This window comes from Pezoporus flaviventris, unplaced genomic scaffold, assembly GCF_033815535.1.
Source record: "Pezoporus flaviventris isolate CSIRO_AGI_PZ_B2104156 unplaced genomic scaffold, CSIRO_AGI_Pfla_v1 ptg000016l, whole genome shotgun sequence".
Lineage (NCBI taxonomy): Eukaryota > Metazoa > Chordata > Aves > Psittaciformes > Psittacidae > Pezoporus > Pezoporus flaviventris.
Window position 1 is genome coordinate 7737535 of NW_026892564.1, and position 25547 is coordinate 7763081.

The 25547-nt window shown below is 38.4% G+C and overlaps 1 protein-coding gene across 2 annotated transcripts in view; it reads left to right on the forward strand.

Annotated features, from left to right (window-relative positions):
* LIN7A (lin-7 homolog A, crumbs cell polarity complex component) overlaps nt 1-13705 on the forward strand; it is a 51914-nt gene extending 38209 nt beyond the window's left edge. The window contains exons 3-6 of one of the 2 annotated variants that reach the window (XM_061454677.1): nt 1705-1776; nt 4171-4380; nt 10025-10236; nt 11571-13705. In XM_061454677.1, the coding sequence (XP_061310661.1) occupies nt 1705-1776; nt 4171-4380; nt 10025-10236; nt 11571-11613 (537 nt within the window). In that variant the 3' untranslated portion in view covers nt 11614-13705. Of the gene's footprint in view, nt 1-1704; nt 1777-4170; nt 4381-10024; nt 10241-11570 lie in introns of both variants that reach the window. The other variant, XM_061454676.1, reaches the window with a different exon arrangement.
* Nucleotides 13706-25547: the final 11842 nt, after the last annotated feature.

The following is a 25547-nucleotide window of genomic DNA, read 5'->3' on the forward strand; positions in this document are numbered from 1 at the left end:
AAGACAATCATTTTGCTGTAGTTTGAAAGCGTTTAGCATATTTATGATCTCTAAAATATATTGCATTTGTTACGTCCTTTCGTTTTTTGCCTTTCCCTTGTGTATGCTATTCCTCAAAAAAGGTTTTGGGATGAGTCATCCCAAACTATTTACTCCATAAGAGTGTTTGACTACCATCATGTTTGTCCACTGAGATCAGAAATTAGCCATATGTCTTAATTCCATTTAGATGTTTGTAGCAATATGTTCATCAGTGTTAAAGTTTTATAATACATAACAATACATCATGTTTGGAGATATATTATTATGATACTGCATAACAAACAAGTCATCAGGGCAGGGGAATAGGGAGGTTTTACCTATCAATGGGACAAGCCACTCTTTATAGGTCAGTTAAGTACAGGGTCTGACACCTTTTCCACTGAAGTAACATTTACATTACCAAAGAGGGAAGTTTTGGCATTTCTGCTAAATTATCACCAAGTCAGTGAAAGGTAAATATATTTTGGAAAGTATGATTGAATCTGCACTTCAAAAGGACCCTAAGGAAGAGATTGCTGTAAAAGCTAACACACTTTATCAGTAGAGGTTCTCTCTGAGGAATGCAGCCTGAGTCATAAGGAACATGAAAAGATAAAATTCTGAATGAAGGTGGTCAAGAAAAAGCCCGAAGTAAATCAGCAGTGTATAAGAACATTTCGTTAGGTTTGGTGGCTTTATAAGAAAATTAAATAAAATGTTTTGTTTGTTTGCATTCACCTTTTGTCTCTCAGGAAAAAAAAAATCATATGTTCTATATAAATATTTTTAATTTTTGAGTTTGCTTTCAAAATAGATGGCTAGTGTTAAGGCATTTTTTGATATTTTTTCGTCTAAGAGTGTGATAAATCTAGAGAACAAAGGTGGCATGAGAGATTCTTTTCCTTTCTCTTTACCGAAGATGTTTAAAAGGGAGAGTTAAGGACCAGAGAAAGTGGGCCAAGAGTGTATACAAGGAAAAAAAAACACAAAACCACAACGATAGACAAAGTAGTACATATTGGCAGTGTTGATTTTATGCCATTTATGTGAATGTACAATTCTTTTCTAAAGGATAATCTTACCCATTGTGCCTGTCTGACCTACCAGACTGCTAGCCCTTGTTGCCATTCCTCGCTGTGGTTGGTGGAAACCAGTACTGTGACCTTTCTCCAAAATTTAATTTAATTTAATTTTCGCTCCCATTCTGAGGCAGCTGTATGCTGAACCACCTACTGTTTCTTTTTTTTTTTTTTTTAAATCAATCTCCTATATCTTTAATTCATAGGAAAGTTTGAAGAACAAAGAAGCCATTGTTGGAAATGAAGATACCACTCAAATCAGTTCAGATCATTTGTATTCAAATCAGTTGCCTAGAGGCACTGAGTTTTGATGATACAGAGCCTGGCTGTCCTGGTTTTGGGAAATGACTTGCTAGAAGTGGAAAGGGAATCATGTTGGAAGATGTACAGTTAAGTTTGCAAAGTGTTATGAGAAACACAGATTGATATTCACTGTAAACCTAAGCATGCACAAGTTTAGCAGACACTTGACTATGCAATTGTATGAATACAGCATTAATGAACCATAGTCTAATGAGGGAAAGGAACTGTCCTGTCTGGGTTAATATAAAGTCCTTGTTTTGCTTCTATAATTAATTTAATTTTATTTTCATGAACATTTTAGGTGTATCAATACATGCATGAAACCATAACTGTTAATGGCTGCCCCGAATTCCGAGCCAGGGCCACTGCAAAGGTAGGATATGTGCAGCTGTTGAAATACGTGTTACCAAAGTGACCTAGTAATTGACTGTGCGCGTGTGTGTTTCAGGTATTCGTGTGTACACTGTAAGAAAATTTAGACATCAGTGGCAGCCCAGAGTCTAGAACCAGTGCTACTTCCCAGGTAACAATCATAATGGCAAATTTCAACCTTTATGCTGCTTCTGTAGCTTAAGAAAAGAGAATGATTTCATGAAATTTGATGCTTTTTGAAAAGTTGCTTTGCAAAAGCAAATCTACTGGTTCATTCTGCAGAAGCCTGCCTGCAACAACCAATATTTTAATGGACTATTTTCCCATACATCTCATCCAGAGAGGATACCATGATTTGGGAGATAGAAACTAAACAGTCAAAATCCCACTTTTAACTGATGGGAACAAGTAGGTATTAACCAAGTGGTAAGGCTGAACACTGACAAAAAATATCCTGATCAAGGGACTCCACAGCCAAAAGCAAGCCCATTTTTTCTGATGCATTACCCGTTTTAATAAAATATATTGGCTCTTTGTCCATGTGGACTCACCTTTCTCATATCCTTAGACCATGACATTACTGCTACTACTAAAATGATAATTTTCTAAGGGAATTCACACAACCATGAAAGAACCCATTTTATGTGACCATATGAAATAGGCTCTGTTATTTCCATCACGTGCACAAAGAGAGATGCTTCCAAACAGGGAGATCCACCGTGGTTTTGGTTTTCGCATCATCATTTTGTACTTCACACCATCTTATAGGGTGTTGTAGCAGATTCTCTGCAAGACAGGTAAACCCACAAAAGCCATGAATCTGCTTTAGGCGTATTTTTTATGGGCCTACTCCTGTGAAGCTAGTAACAAAACAACTCCCTGAAATCCTACTGGAACTAAGATTTTAGCGTTATGTATTTATATTAAGAGATTTTAATTTAAAGTTGTATCAGAAGATGAAGGTTAGGAGCGTGTTACGAAATTATTTCTAGAGTGCTTTAGAGAAGCAAGCTGCACAATAGCCAGCAGGTAACCTAACATACACTAAATTGTAGTCTATTTTCCTTACTAAATAGAATATTCTTTTCTGTAGGCTGTTCTGATTTTAACCTTCTTCTAATTGAAAGTTAATGGTGAATGTGAATTTGTAAGGTCTGTGGTTCTATGTAGAGCAATGTGTATGTGAAATCCTGATTTTTCTACACTGCAGGTAAACATAGAAATTTTTGCTATGTTGTATAGTAAACACCACAGAGAAATCCAGTTAGTGTTTGCCATTCTCATTTCTTATTCATATAGAACAGCAGGTTTTCAGAGCAATGTTTCAATATCGCAATATTTCCTGGTTATTTCTGGGCTGTCTGCATTGCATTCTCCTAGTGCATTCATGTCTGACATAAAATGTATGCATGATGACAAGGTCTGCATGTGCAAAAACATGTAACTGACAATGATCCATTATGTCACATCATCCACTAGCTTCTATTAAGCATAACCATTATCAGGATGCTCAAAAAACATCAGCGTAATGCAGAACTGTTTGAGCAGTTTGAAGTACAAACACATGTTGAAAAGGATAAAAGATTTTCATATTGTTTATTTCATGGTTTACTAAGATCCATAAGTAGGAAAACACTTGTAGTAAAAAATAAAGTATAAGATGTAGTATTTTTCTGGATTCCAGCTTTACAGTTTGTTGCTCTTTATTTTTTCTTTTTTCTAAAGTAAGACTAACAATCTAGGATTTTTCTGATTGATTTGTAAATCCCTTTTCTTAATATTTAATTTTTCAACAAACGTTTTGATGCAATTATATTATAAAACCCCATATTCCTGTTTCAGGAATTAGTTCATTTGCAAGATTTCATAAAGATTGTAAATTAAACTTTTTAAAATAAGAATATCCTTTTAAGACTTTTTTTTCTGTGCCCAAAGAATAAAATAAATAATTCCATACCTCTAAAAGCAGAGAAGAGAGTTAACAATGCAGTTCATGCACTTTATTTCAACTAGGAACACAGTAGAGATCACATTATGTTATCCCACAGTAATAATATTTTCCCTGTGAAAAGGCAAATAAGAAATGCACTAGTGATCATAAATGTTCACCATCACACAGTCAGGCTTCCCGGTACCTACCTGTGGCTCTGCTGCTAACTTTCTGCGTTATCTTTGACAAGTCACCTAAACTCTCTATTCCTCTGCTTACTCCTTTATTTCAAAAGCATTGGCATGGAACTTAAAAGTTTTAAAATGCTTTCAGAGAATCAGAAAAAGCCAGAGTAAGATACTGAAATGTTTTCACAGGAATGAATTCTTCCTGCAAATGAACAACAGAGTTGTTTGTTAGCAGTGTTCTCCCTACATAGTCAAATCACTTGTTTTTTTCTTCCAGGCAACAGTTGCTGCTTTTGCTGCAAGTGAAGGCCATTCACATCCACGAGTGGTCGAGCTGCCAAAGACTGATGAAGGCCTTGGCTTTAATGTCATGGGAGGAAAGGAACAAAATTCGCCCATTTACATTTCTCGCATCATTCCTGGCGGAGTGGCAGAAAGGCATGGAGGGCTCAAACGTGGGGACCAGCTGCTTTCGGTTAATGGAGTGGTATGTGGAAATTTGATAATTTTCATTTTCATCTGGATTTTCATTTTTCACAGCTGTTCTAATACTATGATTTAAAATGCAGCCACTTGAAACAAGAATTAGCCCTGTGAGAGATCTTCAGTGTGCATTTGTGGTGCAGTGAAGCAAAGCTGCGTCGACAGCTTTGTGCCACTGTAGTTTTTCTGTTGTAGTGGAGGTGCTTGAAGAGCTTCATTTCAAATCCATATCACATGCTTAATTTCCAGGGAAGCTATGTCTTTCTTAATTGATAATTTTGAAAATTCCTTTTGCATTAAAAGTGTAATAGCAAACTGTCATGCTTGCAGTAGCCTCTGAGGCACACAGCCCTTTCCAAGCACAGTAATGTCTCAGTGGCACTTGTGCAATCTTGTGACCTTCACAGCCTTTGAACGCACAATCAGAAGAAATTTGGTAAGCCCATTTGGTGCTGATTTGCAGTGGAAAGTACATTCCAGATTTCTTTCAGTGACATTCATCCTGCTATGGTACTTCTGTCAGAAAAATTCAGCTGTACAAATGTACACATACAGGTAGCATGTATTCTTATTTAAAAGGTACATTTTTTACATAGTTGTTTGTCATGTAAGTCAATACTTCAGGGTTTTTTTGCAGCACTTTCACTGTAAATGTCAATATGGTGGTAAAAGGGCTGTTGGAATAGAGAGGAAAAATAAGGCTCTGACTACATGATATGGGTCAAATTATGCCTTCCATTTTGCTTTTAGTTCCCTTTTACAAGGGCATGTAAAGTACTAAAAAGGTAAGAATTCATATAACCCTACACTTCCCTTAATGAGAACATAATTCTTTTTCTTGCAAAACCTCCTTCTAAACTTTGTATTTAAATGCACTAAAGGCATGTAAGACCAATTCCTGAATCCAGTCAAAAATGCGAGACTTTCCAACTTAAACTTCTTTGATGCAAGCCCATAAGGAATGGATGAAATACTGTTTTCTGCATGCTTTCATGTTGTCATCTGTTTCTCTCAACAACAGCTATTCCTTTCCTCTTTAAATACAATATCAGTGCAGCACTTCGGACTTTTTGCCACTTCTTTTATCAACCATCATATTCTCAAAAGCGAAATAATAGGTCTGAAAGCTTGCTTTACCTAGTCCACAATGAGAAAGAGAAGATACAAAACAAAAAAGAAAAGCCACTGAAAAGATTATTTAGTCTCAGGGAAAAAGAAATCAATTGAACATTTAATAAAGTAAATTGCCTAAACTTCACGGATTGGAAGTAGATCAAATGATTTTGTTGTTGTTCAGCACTTCTTTCTATAGGTGAATAAAAAGGCAGAGCAAAAGAGTTTATATTCACTAACTGATGGATGGCTCTTGAAAAATCATTTTACTGTCAACAGCATCTAGCAAAGCACCAGGGAGGAAAGTGGTGAACCTGCAGGTGTCATGATATATTGAATCTGACTCTGTTGTGCTGTTTGAAGAAAGTGTCTGTTTCATGATACTCTGTTCAAATAAATAACTTCATGAAGTGCCCTAGAATATATATTAAGCTAATGTAGCAAAAAAACCCCACAGTATAAAATTCCCAATTGTGTGTAGGCACATAAGAAAGTTGAATTAGAGATGCAACAGAAATATTTCTGTGTTCAGAGTCTAAACAACAAAATCTGAAGCTTAAATTACAGTTGCATACTTGAAATAATGCCTGTGAGTAGCTGTTCATAAACCAGTCTTGGGCTGAATTAAGCCCGTACAACGTAATTCGTGAAAAGGCAAAAATTAAAGAAGTGGAAATGTGTTTGCAGACAGCTTGAGACAAGAGGAGAAAGGTCTAAATTTAACATTGTTCAATGGGACTAGTTCACTCTGCGCTTCTCTTAATTTAGCTGCAGAAAAGCACATAATATACAGTATGTACAATACAACAGACAGCTCAGGAGTGGAACATGAAATATCTGTAACTTGTTTGTGCTCAGCAGTTGGTGGTTATCCAACTTCATAATTATCAACATAAAACTAGTGCTGTGTGTTCAGAATCCAGATTCAGTATCCCAGCATGACTGGGATGACTGTTCCTTGAGCTGTTTCACTGGTTGTAAAAAAAAAGTGTTTTCCCATTATGGGAAATGGGGATTTTGTTACATACTTTTGCCCCACACCCCCTGTAAGTAAAGGAAATGAAAGCAGTAAGCTTGCAGATGGCTCAGCAAAGGCACTTGCTGGTGGCTTTTCATATCTGGCAAAGACTCTGCATTTGTCAGATACCTGGTGTGAGTCAGATATAGAAAGGGATGCAAAATAGGTTTATAACCGCTAATTTGTCACCCAAACATTTGTTTACAGATAAGTAATAGAAATATTCTCCTCAGTCTCTCAGCTTTGCGGTTAACAGTCTGATTCTCTTTTTTGTCTGTAAGAGTGTAGGATTATTTTCTTTTATATTTATGACAAGTCTGTGAGCGCGGATGCAGTAATGGTTGGTGCTTCCCCGCACCATATCTGCAGTTCTTTCAGCTCTTCTTGTCTCTGCAGCATTTTGCGTCCTTCTTTTTGATGCAATCTGCCAATGAAATAATGGAAATAAAGGTGTAAGTATATATAAACATGTGTGATCTAAAAATACATATGAAAGATACACATTCCAAAACAAATTCTTAAATCCCATGTTTGGTGGCCAGTTCTAAAGTAACATGTGTCAGCCTCACAATGTCCCCAACCAGAAAAATCCCTTGTATAGGCATGACTGATATCAGCATTGACTGATTATCACCAACACAGACTCAGAGGTTCGGAGAGGTAGAAGAATTCAAACAGCAAAACGACTTCCTTCGCTGACATAAGCTCTTGTCCCTACTCCAAGAGGCTCTACTATTTCAGTTGTGCAGCTACTGCTGTGCAGGTGGAGCATTTGGAATGCCTTGCAAATATGAGTGCAAGCAGCAGTGAAGATATTAAGACCAGGTATAGAGATCATATTAATAGCAGCTGAAAACTGTAGTGCTTTAGACCTGAGTTTGGTATGTTTGGAGAGTAGGATTCATATTTAAGCAGCACTATCTTCTAGTTTGCCTTTTTTGTTTTCCCTTCTGTGAGCAGTAGAGCAATAGGCTTAATTCTGTATCATTACTGTTCAAGCCAGTGGGGGTTTTCCATTGACCTGGATAGCACAAAGTCAAACCATTCATTTCTAATTAGAAAATACTGGCTGTAAACTCGAAGAACAGGGCTAGAGGCAAGTGGAAAACAAAACAGGAAATCGTGAATTAAGTGCAGTTTACTGAGTTGTATGAAATATTAAAGTACACCACCTTCTTGGTCCCCTACAGAACAGATACAATCACAATTGCTTATTAATGTCAGTTAGAACCATCCAACTCTTCGAAAGCAAAGGAGTATTTTAGCTATTTCATGTAGCTTACAACTTTTGTTCATAGCCTGTTGTAAGTGCATACTGTTGCACAACAAAACTGATCATGACAACAATGAATACACTGTCATTTCCTCTGAATGTCCATGCCATTTGTCATACTGACCACAATTAACAAGCAAAAAATAAAATATAAAACAATGCCAGATTGTATACAGTTCCTCTTAAGATGAGAATTGTGTTTCCAAAAGCCAGTCACAAAGCAATGAATTTTGAAAGATGGCTGGTTACAGGATGTGTTAGTTATGATCTCCTCTACCATTGAGCAGTTAGTTAGGTAGGGAATGTGGGGGAAGAGGTTTTGATTTGTGTCTGTGACTTTTTCATTAAAACAATTTTTAAAATATCCTGTTCATCTATAACCTTTTATTTTAGCTTTCTTTGGAGCATTAGACACATTCACTGCTTCTTATGCAACAACAGTTTCCTCTTTTTCAAATATCTGTAAGGAAACTCTCCTTCTCCGAATTACTTTTGGGTAGGAGTGCTTGTTCAGCAGATTTATCCCAGTTACAAGTTCTAATGAACTTGGCCATCACAGATTATTCTTGAAGATCTTTGAATAGGAGTCCTACAGGAGGATTTCTTTGAACACACAGTTCAAATATATGAAGTCATTTATTTCAACAATCAAATGCATATTTACTTCAAATTTTTCTCTGTTTCTAGTAATCATTTCAGCACCTGAAATGACATTATTTCTCTAAATTGAATTAATATTTTCAAAGCATCTTAACAGTTCTGTAAAACCTCGAGTCCAGTTACTTGACCCAGACATGAAATTATTCTGTGTTCATATGTTGAATGCTATTTAAGAGAAGGAAGATAAATAGCAAGGTTATAAGCTTGGATTGTGTTATTTATATAATTTATGTAGAAGTGTATTGTGTATGCTTTTTGAAGCTTTTAAGTCATTATTTCAGGCTCATTGTGCACCGCCACAGAAGTAATTCTTACTCGGTAACTCTTGCACAGTGCTGCTACTCACTCGAATAAGAGGAGTGAAAACAGAAAGAATTTTCTTACAATGATTACTATAACACTGCTCAGTTATTCTTTCTGTATGAATTGAGCTTCAGATATTTTCAATGCTTTGGAAGCCTATGAGAATAGTTTAATTTTAAATAGCATGGTAATCATAAGAGTTTTAAAACACAGCATGTCATAAAACTTCTGTTTCTTTCATGTGGGAAGAAAATCACTTGTTTTTAAATGGTCTAAAATCCATGTGAAGATCGCAGTTGTGCAGGCTGTTTGTTGGTTTGTTGGGTTTTTTTGTATGCAGAGATGATTTTGTTTGTTGGAATGTATCGTACAACACATGTATGCAATCATACACCGCTAGAAAATTTCCTCCTTTCTCTTAAGGTGTGGAATAATTCATATGCTTGAAAAGCACCCCAGTCTACCCACTTAATGGTAGAAATTAAATACTCTTTTCACAGCTCAGTCACCTCCCCCTTTTGGAAATTTACTGATTTAAACAGTGTTAACATAGAGATCAGAGCTTGAGCCCCTTTGGGAATACTTTTGATTTCACAGAAGGTATCATCTTACTATAAAACATTTTCCAGAAAGGGGTGGAAAATGTGTATTCCCTCATCAATAACTTGGAGTGCTTCAGTTGTTAGTGTTTGATTGCTTACAACTAACCAAATAAAGACTAGTTTACTTCCAGTAGAGAATCTGTGTCACATTAATAGTAAATGTGTGAGCAACACCATTAGCGGTCTGAGATGCAGGTTGCTCCTGGGAGCATGGTGTGCATACTCCTTTCAGCAGCTGCTTAATCACATGTTGTTCACTGCGGGATCCCAACAAGAACAAGGCATAAGAAAGGAATTGCCATTTCAAACTTGCAATTTCTTCATTTCTTACCAACATTTAGGTAGGATTTTCTTTTTGTACGTTGCAAATAGTTTGTTTGTGTTCTTAAAGATTATTTTTGTTTACATAAAGGTTGTTGAGTATTTCCCCTGCTTTTCGCACAGGTCAGGAATTAGGCTTGTAACGCAACCTAAAATAGATTTGGGTTATTTAAAACATGGAAATGAACACATTCCCAGCCTGCATAAATCTTCCTTAACACTTTCCCTTAATGGTCCCTTGAAAAATGGAAGGCGTGTAAACTCCCTAAAACCCCAACAGCCTTTCCGTATGAAAAGAGGACAGAGCCCCAGATCAAAGCAGCATTTTTGTTATTAAATCTGTTCTCTCTGCTTCCAGAGTGTGGAAGGAGAACACCATGAGAAGGCAGTGGAGCTGCTGAAGGCGGCCAAGGACAGCGTCAAACTGGTGGTACGCTACACGCCCAAGGTGCTGGAGGAGATGGAGGCTCGCTTTGAAAAGCTGAGAACAGCCCGGCGCCGGCAACAGCAGCAACTGCTCATTCAGCAGCAGCAGCAGCAGCAGCAAACCGCACAGCAAAACCATATGTCGTAGGTGAGAGGATCCATTGGTCTTCCCTAAAGCCCGCTGACAGTACCCTGCGTGGGCCAGCAGTTATCTGGGGCTCAGGGGTCTGTCAGGGCAGGGCCTGGCCACAGGGCCAATCCCAGCCCAGCTGGGAGTAGGGCAGCTGGTTGGGGGGGCACTGGGTGCCAGGCATCTCCCTGGAGACAGGGATAAGATGTGGGCCTGGCTTAGGGACACCCGTGGCAGGGCAGGGCTGCGGGGAGCTGGAGACCGGCCCTGCTGTGGTGTCCCTGAGGCAGGGGCTGATGGCCCCGGGGGGCAGAAATGGGGTGTTGGGCTGTGGGCAGGGTGGGAGATCCCCAAGGGAGATAGTCAGGGGACTGGAGGTTCCCTCAAGGCCCTGTCAAGCATTTACTGCCTCAAGGATGAGGAGAGCTCATTCTTCAGTACATTTCCACATGTTCTGTCCAAGTAAAAATGCATTTTGAAAATAGGAGAAAGGCCCTAAGAAATTCTGGAGCCAGTTTCCAGCTGGCGACCCCACGATTAATAACCACTGTACAGCTCTGGCTTGCCTGCAGGCAAGACTGCGTAAGAAGCCTGTAGTTACTGGGAACATTTTCTAAATTAAAAACCAGAACATTTATGACAAGGAAGAATATGCTACTAGAGTTGGACACAGTTCAACTAGTCTGTTAGCTCTCTGCAGCAGATCATCAAGATTTGCTGCTAGTACGTGAAGAAAAGTCTTCCTAGACCCTTCCCTGCTACAGGAAACCCAAACTTCACTCTGTGGTTAACCTGCAGGGAACCTGCAAGTTCTTATTGCTTGGCTCCGGTTTGGTGGGAAGTATTTCATTCACTCTTGGCTGACATTCAATATGACAATAGCTTCCAAGAGGCTTGCAAGTTTCCCGGTGTAGTCAGAGCACATGGTATGTGAGGTGAAGACATTCTCTGTATATTCAATTTTTTCTGAAATCAGTGGGAGTTTGTGACATGAATGCATTTAAAGATAGGCTCCATATGCACAAATGAAATCAAGTAGGAAGCATGTCCCAGTGACTTATATCACAGTCCTCAGGCAGGATGTATAAACAGTAGTATTTCATGATGTAAGTTTTGGGTTTCCATGTAAAATAAAGCCATTGCAGGAGACAAACATACAAACAGCACAGACTCACGAAGTTTTTCATTTTATTGGTTACCTAAAGCTTTTAATTAGCAAGTAAGATATTTTTACTGATTTCAAATTTTTCTTTAAACTGGAATGGAAGAAAGGCAGGCAGGTACAGCCAGTAACTTCATTCCTTCATTCCTTCAGTTTGCTCTGAGAAATTTGTTTGTTTAATTCTAGGCTATTCTCAAGAAAAAAAAAGCCTCGATCAACAGTTCAGTAATCAAGCAACCAGAGCTGTACTTCAGTATTCCAGCAAAAGGAAACAACTACAGGAACATGAAACAGAATTCACCTGGAGAATGTGCAGTACAAGAATAATATAGTTAAGACAGCCATAGGAAGGGTACCTTCATGATAAGGTTTTTCAGCACATGGCAGTCACAGATGCATACTATTTCTGTGACTCTATTCCTAATGAAAACAGCATGATAGGTAAACCCTGTGAAACAGAAAAGTCCAGGGCTTCCATATAATTGTGTTTGATCTAATCTTGCACTCCTTACTCTCAGAAATTGGCCAGTTGGTTTTCTCTACTCACTGAAAGTTTCATTTTAAAGAGACCAAGATTGGCTGCTTTTGGGGACAGAATCTTGCTCTACAGTTATTTCCAGAAATGAACAACTACATCAGTTCAAAATTTCGCCACAGACATCAAACTCATACATCACGCTTCATAGCCTCTTTGTACTATATATTGTAGAGCAGTTTTAACCTAACTTCCTGTTTATAATTTTCAATTTTCCCTCTGGAAATAGCAATTTACTATATTTATAAAAGTATTCCATTTGGAGAAGCAATTGGCTTTTTACTCTTGGTGTTTCCATATATTTTATTATACATCAACAGAGTGACAAAGTTTTAGGTCAACTTTAATTTTATTAGTAGTAAAGTTAGAGAATCCTAGAATGTATTTTTAAACATAGGTATTGCTTGTATCTATTATAGTAACTATTCAGAAATCTATAACTGGATATATTATATATTTATTCCATAAAATGTATGTTGTCTGAATGTACCTGTTAGAGAAGTAGGGTCTTTGCTTAGCATGCATTGCAAATGTAGTAAGCTAATGTTAGCAAAAGACCAAGCTTTGTATGGCAGATATTACTGTGGTAGCATAATCTCAGCTTTTCTGTATTCTTTAATTTATTTTTCAATCTAATGTTAATATATTTTAAAGAGGAGGAAATGTAAGTTGTTTCTTTTAAGACTTGCACATTATCATTGAAATCAATTTGAAGTTAGAGTTCTGACTTCTTTTTTTTAATCAGATGGAATTGGAATGTGCAAACAAAATATATAACTAAGTTCTTAAGTTTACATGTCTGCTTTTCCAAAGAAAATAGTCAAAGCTGGAAGGCTGTAAATGTCATCTACTTTCAAGAACATAAGAAAAATGGAACCCCCCAATTACAGAAAAATAATAATTTTCAGCATGCCTTCTATGCTTCATTAGAAAAGACTGGGGGAGAAAAGGAGCTTAGGGGACTTTACAGTCCTAGCATGTTGGAAACTCCAGCTGATGTCAGTGGAAGTTTAGTAACGGGAGGAATGTAGAAATGGTCTGAACCCATGTTCTGCTTGTGAACTTGGAGCAAATCAGAAACAGTTAATATTTGTTTCTGACTAAAATGATCTGTTCTCAAATGGAGCAAGGCAAAGCAAAACAGGGAAAATTGGCAGTATCATAGCATATGTTGGAAACTAAATGCAGGCTGGCCAACAGTTTTGACAGTGTTTGATTAGTGTAAGTAGCCATTGAAGGGAAATAACTGTATTTTTAAAACCAAACAGCATGAATTCATCCAGTGAAGCCTCGTTTTATACAGAGAAGTAATTCTATCCAGTGATCTATTGGTGACAATATCAAGATAGTTGGGTTTGAGAACTCCCAGAATTAAAGATGAAATATATTGTATTGTGCTCTGCACGGTGTCTTTTTATACTTAATAAAATTGTACGTACCTATTTTAAAACTGTATTCTCAAACAGACACTGCTATTAATATTGACAGTGTATAAATTGTTATTATGACTGCATACAACTGTTCTGTATTTTATCAGTATGATTTGGATTACACTGAAAGCTGCATTTTCAGACACCAACTATTCAGATTTAGTCAGCCCACTGTACTGCATTTTTCCAAACCGTCTCTCCACCTCCTCCCCTCCTCTTCCTCAAAAAATTTGGATTTGATGGAGTGGAATGTGCTGATTAATAAATTTCAATAATAGAATATCATTCATATAGAGAAGCATATCAAATCCATTTTCATAACTTATGATTCAATAAATTATTTATACATACTAAAATTAACATTCTAGTCCTTGCCAACTTTTAAAAATAAGGTCAAAGAAAAATATAAATGAAATACAACTGTCAATAAATTTCAGGTGGAAGCAGGAAGAAATAACTTTTTAAGGGTCACTGTTCATGCCCCTTACTGATCAATAAAACATACAGCCACTTAATCACAGAATAATCTATGTCCCTAAACCTATCATCTGCATTTAGTTGCATGTAGTCCTTTCCTTTGTGATTTAAATGTCTTTGGTCCTGATGCAGTAAGGCACTTCCACATATGCGCTGATGAATTAGGACCCAAAAGAAGTGCAGAGAGGAAGACACTTTCACAGGCCTGCAGGTACTTGTGCATCACATTTTAACTAATTGGTTTCCTGGAATTTGCTGTTTCACCACACTGAATTGATATTCCTTCAGTCAGCTTAATGAGTTTATTGCTTGCATTTACCCTTAGGACTCCCTCATGTTTCTCTGCACTGGCAGCAAACTGAGGTGGGACATCTAAGAAGTCTTTTCTATTACAAGAACCAGAGGGATGCCATGTGATTTTTACAAGCTCATGCATCATGTTCACTTATGCCAAAGATCCAGTGGTAAGATCTAATAATAGAGATTCAGGGTTGGTGGCATTTATGCACTGAAGTTGTGGCTGTGCTGTTCTACCCATAAATTTTCAGTTTGTGGCATTTGATCTGACCGGCACTTTATAGGGGATTGAAGAATGTTATAGCCGTTGATAAGGTGAAAATCAGCAAATCATACATGAAAGGTCAGTGAATGTACATGAGTGCAAGAAATGACATAAAAATCTACCTGCAGTTCCCTAGTGAATAGTACTGCAGACCTGTTAGTTCTATACATCGCATCTTTGGTATGTATTTGTCACAGCCAAGCTTCCAGTCTGACTTTGCAACATTTTGGAACTCTTGCAGAAGACATGATATTATATACCTCCTTTGCAGGAGAAGTGTTTATTCCTCTACTAACTTTAGGAATTTCAATATTCTAAATAAATTTAAGATTTCATAAGAAAAGAATATTCTTAGAATTAAGGGGAAAAAAAAAAAAGCTAAAGAAGAAGGGGGGGTGGTTTTGCCTGTGTTTGAAATCATACAGGAGTTAAAGCATAATTTCTGAATTTAAAATAATTACTATGCTCATAGAAGATGTACTTTATTGCAGGATGAGACACTGTTTCAGAAACTAGCAATTCTTTCTGAATCTTTGTGACAATTGGATAATAAAAGAAAACTAACCAAACAATCTCCTAATGCAGAACTGTGTTTAGAAGAGCTAAGGAGATTCTTCCACATATAAGCAGAAGATTATCAGTTAGTTATACATAAGCATTAGTGAGACCATTTCCATAACCAACATTCAATAAAACAAGTTTCAGACCCAGAGAATACTGTAGGTCAATTTGTAAGAATGTGTTTCCTCCTGCAATACATATCTGATAAGACAGAGCTCATTGTGCTTAGCTGTGAGAAGGTCAGGACAAACTGGGGATGTTTTCAAACAGCCTTGCAAGCAGACCCAAGCTCACCCTGCTTAGCCATGAAGTGAATGCAGTCTGAGCTACCAGAAAGCTTTAGCCATATGTTAGATGGATTCATTGCCTCTACCTTCAGCTGTGTGAAAGCAAGCTGCGGAGTCTATACCGAATGTTTCCACAGTCAGCAGAGGGTTAGAGGCATCCCTCGAATGCCATTCATTCCACACGTCTCTGACATGTATCTTAAAGCAGGATAAGGCATCTCGTAAAAGGTTTATTGGCAGAGCCACTGAATAAACAGACTAAACTACTAGCTTGAAGTAAGAAATGTCTTTTGGAATTTTTTGCTGCTTCACTCATACACAGCTTCTAATAAATAAATAAATATCCAGCCTCTAGTGTTTGAATTCTCTAAGTCTAAAAGCTCTATGCACATAGATCACAACTAACAGGTCTTACACGTGAGGTGGATTGTAAGAAAGTTCCTGTTGCTTGCTAACAGATACCTGTTCTGAACCATCCTAAAAAAAATGAAGAGCTCAGCACAGGTATTATTGGCAAAATGCTTTGATTGTGGTATAGACAGGAGCGGACTACAAAAAGCTTCAGTCTGTGAATGCTAATAGCAGAGCTCTATACTACCACTGGTAACACTGGTCTAGCGTGCGTGCATTTTACAATACCTGCAGTCAAAAAGATGAACAGTTGCTTCTGATTTTGTTACAGAGATGCACAAAAATGAAAGCCAACATAGGAATCTGTGATACCAAGAGTCATAGCAAAAATTGGCCAGTTATGAAATCTAGAAGCCTGCAGCTATCTAGCATTAAGTAAGAAGGTTAAGGAAACAGATGACTATAAGGAAGAGCCAAAATCCAGGAAAAAAAATCCCACAGGGGTTTAATCTCCAATCTACTTTTAATTTACTTTCTTACAGTTAGTTTCACTCTTAGCAACTCATCTGACCAAAAGGAAATTGCATGATTCAGCACTTACTTTTATCAAAACCATAAAGAGCTGATAGGATAGATGAATACCTCTTCACTCACTCCCTCCTTCCTCTCTCTAAAGCTTTGGTGAAGCTGAATTCTGTATGCAAAAGTTGATACTGAGACACATCCCAGTGCTATGGAGAGTTTCTTCATTAGTCATACTACAGTTCCTCCCTATCAGCAGTTCTCAGTGTGTTTCTTCAAAGTAGGCATGTTTTGTAGACCTACAAATTTATGTTTATTTCAAGGAAAACTCAGTGTTAAGCCTGAAGTTGTAAATCTTGCCCAACCTTTTCATTTTGACATCACAAACCAGACCAACTATTGCACTTGTAATAATCCAGCTGGGATCTTGGGATTAGCTTGTAAACCAGTGCAATTAAAAACTGTCTCCCAGGATTCACTTCTCAAACGTCTCTGTTGAAAGAATTTTCAAAGACAAACACAAAGTATAACTTCTGAAATACAGAGAGTAGCCAGTGCAGTGCTGCAGAAAGGGCAAAGCACTTAGGATTTTTCGCACATGCATGAAAACTTCACCAGGAGTAGAGAACGTTATTTTTCTTTAAACGGGTTACTTTTCTTGTTGGGAGGATAAGCCACTTCTCTAGTAGCAGGTTTTTGTTTGAGTAAGGCAAGATGCCTGACTAAGATGAGAAACAGTGTGGGAAGAATCCTGGGTATCTTAAGGTAGTCATGAAGAATTTGATAGGTAAGGGTGGGTTCAACTCAGATGAGAGTTACTCAGAGGTACTTCTCCCACTGATCTTTCTCCTATCCCAGGTCTACTTGTATCTAATCCCCTCTACTTTTTGCGCTCAAATTGACTAGAGCCCAAGTATCACCACAAAGCAATTCCAACCCTCTCACTTCAGTATTCCCTTCCCCTTCTTGCATGAAGAGTTTTCTCTTAGCTGAGCAGTGACACTAACCACACACAATCTCCTCTGCTATGACATTTAGGCTTTGTCAGGTCTACCTCCTGCAGTGCTTTGCTGCTTCTCGCATTCCCTATCCATCAGCTGCCCCCTCATGGCCACCATAGACCTCTTGCTTCCCACACACGAAGTAATTTAACTACCCATGGAGAATACAGGGGGAGAAAAAACACTGAGGGGGAAGAAAGATGTTAGATAAATCTTGAAAATACAAAAATTGTCAGTATGCAATGAGAATGTTCTCTTACCTGAGTCAGTCCCTTTTCAGCAGGTGATGATTTTCATCTTGATTTAGTTCCCTGTTGACAAAGCACTATGTGCAGTGATACTGTGGAGCCATACACACTCCTCTGGGTGAAACAGCAGCTCCTTGCCTGGAACCTGACACCTAGACCTGCTTGAATGCATTATACAGTGAATTCACACACGTGCAATAGATCAGTTACTATGCACACATCGAACATGTGAGTTGTACAGGTGAAGAAGATTCAGCATGTCTGTCATTCAGACCAGTATCTGGGATTTTGGAGACGGAAATGTGGAACCAACCCTTGGCGATATCCTAACACTGTTTCATTTTTTTTTCATATTCTGTTTCATTTGTTTCAAAACTCTATTTCAGAGTAAATTTTCACCAATAAGCAATGAAAAACCAAGAACCTTTTGTAAACTTTTAAGGACCAAAAGAGCAAAGGTCTATTAATTTCTTCATCCTTCAGGTACAGAACTTAAGCCAGCACCGTCTTTAAGCCCCATTTTTTGTGCATGTTGTGCTCATCTTGTATATAGTTTTGGCAGAAAGCAGTTAAAATATTTACTATTAGGTCTTAGTATCCCTAAAGGAAAATATAATCTTGGCTGCTTACGGGAAGGGGGGGTTAAGCATCAGTTAACTCAGACTAAATTGTAGGTGCTGTTAGATCGTTTGTAGCAATATTTGTCTCCACTTCAGTAATTTGTTCCAACCCATGTTATATGTTTCCTCAGTGCATATAGTAAGTTTACAGCTCCGTTGTACGAATGCATCTAGCTGTTCTTACCTATACTTGACTGTGGCACTATAGAGCTCTCACTTGAATAAATATGCTAAGGGAGACGCCTAGTGCAAAACGATGTTCATAGCATCGTTAGCTGCTCATTCCAGTGCCATTGCTGCCTAGCTCTTTTTCTGCTAGAGTTCGAAAGCAGACAAGGACAGATGTATGCAACACCCATTCATAATATTTCCACATATTTTATAGTTTAAAAAGGGCTCCATTTAGCATGTGCAATAATATCACACAAGTGAATACTCGGTGTGCTAAGAATGGCAAATAGCAATAAGGTAACAGCAACAAAAGCAATATTGTTACCTGGGTGAGAATTGCATGGTTAATGTAAATATTGCTTAGTACTATTAGTGAGCTGCAAACAGTCAGGGTCTGAATATACTACACCTGCTGTTATTGTTGCTGCAGATTATATATGTGCTGATGAAAAAAAGTACACAAAGCACCCTTAGGTAAGTGAATCACCCGCACTGAAGTAAATGAAACATGAAGCACATATCTTCATGCGTTGCTGAAGGGAGCCATGTGAACCAGATGCAGTAACAATTTGATGCAAGTCATGAATCTCATACTGCAGCAGCTGCTCTGCTTTCAGGGACGACCTTGGCAGCAAAGCCAGTCATCAAATCGTGTTTCCCTTGTAGCTGTGATTTTCTCTAAGATGCTGTCTGTATGACTGCCTGGCACTACCTTCCTTTGTGGCACCCAAACACAATCCCAGAGCATTAGATCCAGTTATATCTACAGACTATCTGTAGAGACATTTTTTTCTCCCCTTCTAGACACCCTGTAGTATTTTCCCTCTTTCTCCCCAACCTCTAACCAAGGCTTTGATATTTAGCTTAATTATGAAGGTATTTAAAAGTTTTCCCTTTTTTTTCAGTAGGGAAAACAAACTAGAAGCTGCAGTTTGTACACCACAGCTTATTTTCTCAGGCAGCTTCCCCTCTGAAAGACCTGTGAGAAGGCAATATACAGAAAGCCTCAGAAAACTGGCACCAGTGTTTGAAAGAGAAAAGGACATCACTAGATGAAGACAGCCAGCATGGTAAAACAGTCCTGCCTTTGACAGGCACCAGTGGTAGAGTCCAGGCACCGACAACCTTTGCATTTTTTTCCCATGAGGTGTGAGATGCAAAGGGAGGGAGACAAGAGCCAGACTTCCTGTTCAGGCTTCATGTTCTGAGTGTGGGACTTAACAGCAGCCCAAATTCTCCAGTTCTGTTAGAAAGCCGCTTATTCTGGTACGAGCTAAAATCCCATACAAAAAGGAGTAACACAAGACCTGTGCTCATCCTGCAATTGACCTGTGTGACTATGTAACTGTTTGCCAAATTTGAAGACAAAGACTTACAGGCTAAGTAAGGCCAAAACTGGTTTTTGACAAAATGTATGTCAATTGTTTCAAAGCTGCAAATAATAATCTCCTGACATAGATGACAGAACATTTTGGGTTGGAAGGGACTTGAAAGTTCCAACCCCTTGCCATGGGCAGGGGCACCTTCCACTAGACCAGGTTGCTCAAAGCCCCGTTTGACCTGATCTTGAACACTGCCAGGGATGGGGCAGCCACAGCTTCTCTGGGCACCCTGTGCCAGTGCCTCACTACCCTTACAGTAAAGAACTTCTTCCTAATATCTAACCTAAATCTCTCCTCTGTCAGTTTAAAGCCATTCCACCTTGTCCTATCCCTATGTGCCCTTGTAAAAAGTCCCTCTACAGATTTCTTGTAGGCCCCTTTAGGTACTGGAAGACAGTTACATATCTGTAAACAAGTCTTCCACTGAGGCTGGTGTGGCTGAAACTGGTTTATTCTCTGCATCCCTGGCTATGTATCTAGGATGATTAGCTTAAATCTGAACAGAGCAAGAACGTGAGAAATAAGTCTTTGGCTCTAATGGAAGTGCAAGTGATTTTCATGAGATACTGAAAAGTTTCCAACTAGATTCTTTGCTGAACTAATGAACCTTTGGCACCTATCTGCATGGCAATTAGTACACCTTCAAAGATGGCACCTATCTGCATGACAATTGGTACACCTCTAAAGCATGATATAGAAGCACTCATCTTGCTTTCAGTAAATTATTCAGCTTAGGTACTCAGGAGTAATACTTATCTGACTTACTAAGGAGATGAGTGCCATTTTTAAGCAAATTTGCTTTGCAAGCCAAGAGTCAAAGAATGACAATCTTCAAAGCCGGAGAAAAAAATGGGAGGAAAAAAGAGCCAAATGTCAAATCAAATGAGGATTTGACAGATTTTTCTGACTGTAAAAGTAACTGTTGAAGTAGTTGAAGTGACTCAGGAGTCAATCAGAACACCTGACATTGTTTTCAGAGGCCAGTGTCAATGAAGGTGTGATTAATTCCAGCTAACATTTCTCTGAAAGAGGTTTCTGGTCTAAGCCAAGCATGAACCTCTGTGGTTAATGGAGGGAACAATTTTCTCTAAGGGATGTTTCACCTCATCTGTGTAATGGTGACTGACACAGTATAATACTTTCCTTTTTTTTTTTCTGTGAAGACAGTGGAAAACTTTCCTAATCATCCTCGCCCATCCCTCCACTGTCTGCATTCCCACCTCAGCTTTAACAAGTTTCTGCTTTACCCATTAAAGCAGCACAAACCTTTCTCTCACCTTCCCCATTGAAAGTACTGTGGTTTCTTGGTTTGTCTGAAGAAACACCCTATTCCCAACTTGTCACTGGAGAAAATGTATTGTGTAATTACATCCCTTCCATCTCAGAATGTTGTTAATGGGAAATGCTTCAGTCTTCTGACAATGGATAAATAGTAAGAATTAAAAATATAACATAAGTCCTAGGTTATCCTGCAACCTGCATTCCTTGCATAGAAGCTGTTTGGGAATATTTGATCATGTTTGCTGCCTTGTCATGAATCTTTGTGTATTCTGCTACATAAAGTCTTCAGGTGGGAGTACTAGAGGAGTCTGTGTAGTCTGAGGGCACGCTGAGATTTGTTTAATAGCATGGTGATGTTTTCTGATTGCTCATTACCTCTCTCTCTATCACACCTAATACCATCTATTATAACTCTCAGATCTCTTTCCTGAGTGGAAATTGGGAAGACAACCCACCATTTTATATGTGAAGTTAGTGCTGCTTTCCCCCATGTGCATTGTTTTCCATTTATCGAAACTGACTTGTATCTGCCGTTTTACCAGCCAGTCACTGAGTCCCATGAAGTCCTTCTGCAGTTCTTACAGTCAGTTCCAATTTATTATTTATTTTTTACTACCCTGATTTAGTAACATCAATAAACTTTTTCTCTTTGCCAATAACATCTTTTTTCATCTCACTTACAAGTATGTTACACAGTAAAGATCCCTGCAATACTTCGCTAATGACTCCACTGTGAAACTACCCTTTTACTTCAACCTCTTTTCTAACTTTTCCTAACTTCTTTATCCAAGCAAAAGGAATGACAAGATTCCTGTATAATTTTCATTAAATTTTTAAAGTGTGTGGGTAAACTATATATTCAATTATCTTAAATGTCTAAAGAGCTATTTCTAGCTGTAGTAGAATTTGAGGTTTTATATACAAAGTTGCTTGGGGTTTTTATTTTATCTCTTCCCTTCTCCAGACAAGTTTCATATCCCCGGTCAGATTTGGGAGCTTCTGGTAAAGGGGTTCAAAATGATCTACACAAGGCTGTTGCTACTTATACCTCTCAAGACTAAGTTTCTTCTGGGCATTGATTTATGGAAAGAAATATGGAAAGAAAGACTAGTTAAGAAAAAAAAAAAGAAAGGCTAACCATGTAGTAAACAAAATAGCTCCCTGTATTTTACATGCCTTTTGCTTTGTGCAATAGACATTTCCCTCTGGTTTTTATTTACAAAGCAACACTAACAACAAAACTGCAACAAGCACAGCTTAGTCTTACTAGCAGACTGAAAGAGACATATGGCCGAAAGAATTAAGACACTATTTCATTAAATCTTGAGTAAAACAAATGTTTATATTGCCAAAAAAAAAAAGAAAATCATTTGCTTCAACCACCTTCCTGGTGCCTTCTAACAATTGCTTTGAGAAGAACTCATAGGAATGACAAAAATAACTACAACCACCATATCTACCACAGAAGACCATAACACATGGTAGCAACCTGCTGCTGTGCCCAATGGCTCCTCAGCCCAGCAGGCACATTATTTCCCTTTGCTGTTGCCACCTGCCAGTTTAGGACCCTCCTCAGGGCATACCACACTCCTAGAGGAGTTGTCCTGCTGCCTCTGCTGAGCTCCTGAAGCAGCTCTGCTTCTTTAGATGCACTGCTTGCTGCACACATACATTTCCTTACTGCACATATATATGCACCGCCCTGTACAGCTACAATATCAGTACAGTATTTAATCCTCTGTTCTATCCTGCATACTTGCACTGTGTGGAAACACTGCCTGTTTTCCCATATTTCTGTAGCCTAATTTATATCTTTAAGCTTAAGAATTTGTGGTGCTTCAAATAAAATCAAAAACAAGTGAGCAGGATCTGTTTCTAGAGAACTATTTGTTCATGAAATGGCAATTCAATGCTACATTTTAAAACTAGATCCCCCAGTCCTCTAAACAGATCCAAACTCTCTGAAATCCATTCCCTGAGTTTTTGAAGCACCACCTGCCTCTTGCTGAAAGAAAGGACTCCATAAACCAGCTTCATACTGAAAATGTTAACCATATCTAGGCAGGATAAATTAATTTTAACAAAATTCATAGCAGATGGCACGTAACATCATAAATCATTCTGCAGAAAGTTTACCAGTATCAAACTAGATACAATAGCAAATTATGACAGAAACCCTTCACATACAGATTTCAAGATACTATAAAAAAGGGTGACAAAATTACACTTACGCAATCAGCATATGACTAACTGTGCTTTTTTTAGCACTTTTCAAATGCTAGTATTTATTAGGTACAGATTATCTCTAAAGGTACAATTACAGAACAAAACTTCATTGCAATCTATTTGACTGAAAAACAATAAATGATTGTCATTTCTAGCCCAAGATGCACAATCCTACACTTGGGTTTATAATGCTGCCTGCCCTTGCCTTCACCAGCAGTCCATACCATCTTAAGCTGACCTTGCACGGAAATATCCTACTTAACCTTGATCTTAGGCAAACTTTCTAAGGCACTTTCAGGTGCATATAAGTAGAGTAGGATCCAAGGACTAGATCCCAAAGCCATCACAGGAGCCAGGAAAATCCTTCCTTTTAACCATTTAAGATCAAAAAATAAGATTTTTTTTCAGGATAATACCTTAGATATCAATAACCCTGAGGGTACCAATAATTACCAGTGCCTCAGTTTCCACTAGGACTTTTCTGAAAGCCTGCTCTTCCTGACAGCACCCTTTCTCATCTCACCTACTTTCCTCCTCCCTGGTGACCCTGAATCCTAACCTGAGGAGCTCCTCCATCACTCACTTACCCAAAAGAGGCAACTGGCCACTGCAATTGTGCGTTCATACCCACTTAATGTGACGCTTATCAGAAAATTCAAAGGGGATGGGAACAGGCAGTTGATGGAAGCTTGAGTGCCAAAGTTAGGTTGGGGATGAGGGTTTCAGGAGGGATGACCACAGCTTTATGAATACCATAAACTAAATTATACATCTGAATTCTCAAATTGATAAATTACAATATAACAGGCTGCAGCAAGCCAAGTGGTCAGAACAGTTTAGATGACCTCCAAGGGTAAGGGTTTTCACTCTATACCCTTAAATTTGCCACTTTTAAAAGATCTCTGTGATTTTCTGTAGTTCCATGAAAAGCATCCCTTATTAAATAACTTCCTCTTTGCAGTTTTGAAACACAATCTAAGCAGCCAGGCTTGGGTTTGTTCGGTTGTTTGAGGTTTTGGTGGGTTTTTTTGTTTGTTTATTTTAAATACTCCCGTCATTTCTGGGGTTAATTTTGACTGGGAAGTTCTTTGTAGATGCAGAAATTCCCTAGCTAGAGTGGAACCATATGATGAACTTAGTTCTGCCCATCTTTACTCCAACAGTTCCTAATATTTGCAGAACAAAGTCCTGGAAAATGTGAGAATGAGATTAAAGGACAGCTTAACCTGAAGAAGTCCAAAATTTCAAAGTAGGACTGTGGAGGGAATCAAAAATTTGGAGAGATGGCATAATTTGTAGTATTCAGCATATTGAGAAGATGGGGAAGCAGCAGAAGAAAGGGTCAGTTTAAATCCATGAGGACAGCATCCACATTCAGTAATCCATTTCTCCAGTGACTCAGCTGGATAACTGTTTTATACATTCTGCTGCCACTTCACCTCACAACTTCTGAAAAGTATATGCAGCAGCCCAGCTCTTTGTCATGCAATAGTAATAGCAGGTGGAAGAAATAAGCAGGTACAAGCAGGATAAGCAGTTAGAAGCATCCTGTGTACTGCGAGATGGACCTTGCTGCTTTAGCATCCTTGAATGTACAAAATGCAGAAATCCGATATGTGACTTCCATCACTTTAAGTCACTCCATCCCGGGATTTTAAAGAATACAGGTTAAAAAAAAAAAGTTAAATAAGGAAAAAAAAAAGTGATATATGCTGGTGCCAGAGAAGTACAGGCATGTAGGGTATCACACCAAATTATACTGCCCATGGTGCAGAGAGAGGACAAAAAAAGTCTGCCTGGACATGGCTGTATTCCTCAGCATTACCCCAGGAGCACCTGCCCCAACACGCATTTATTCTCAGTGTATTCAAGCCAGCAGTTACTTGAGCATTGGGAAAAAAGACCACTACATGCTGCGCTGTGCTCTGCTGCTGGATCAAAGGGCATCCCTCAGCCCTCACAGTGTATCTTGGCTACACTGCGCTTTGCAGCTGAATTTTCTTAGCAATGTAACACATAAACCAACATGCCCCAGCATGTGTGCCCAGGCTAACTGCTGATACCATTGCATCTTCAGTTCATTAACCTGCTTTCCCTGTAGTCATCATTCATTTTGACAACAGAGATTACAAATATCTGTAGTTTACACTTATTTCCCTGTTTCTCATTCAGTGGCCTGGGTTGATGCATCAGCTACTACGTGTAATAAGCAAAGCCTTTCATCTTTCTAGAACATGATTATTTAAAGTACATAGTCACCACTGGAAAAAGACCTCCTCCAATACTTAACAAAGCAAGAGTAAGTTATTACACATTGTTATTCCAGAATGTACACTTGATATTTATCAGAAGCCTTGTTGCAATCATCCTAGAGCTCCAGCTTGCCCCAGGAGGATCAGGTTTGGCATGGAGACCTCCTCTAGAAAGCAAGAAGGTCTAGAAATATTTACCTGAGCTACTTGGCAAACAGTTGTGGTGAATGAAGACCCCCCCTGTTACTACTGCTCAT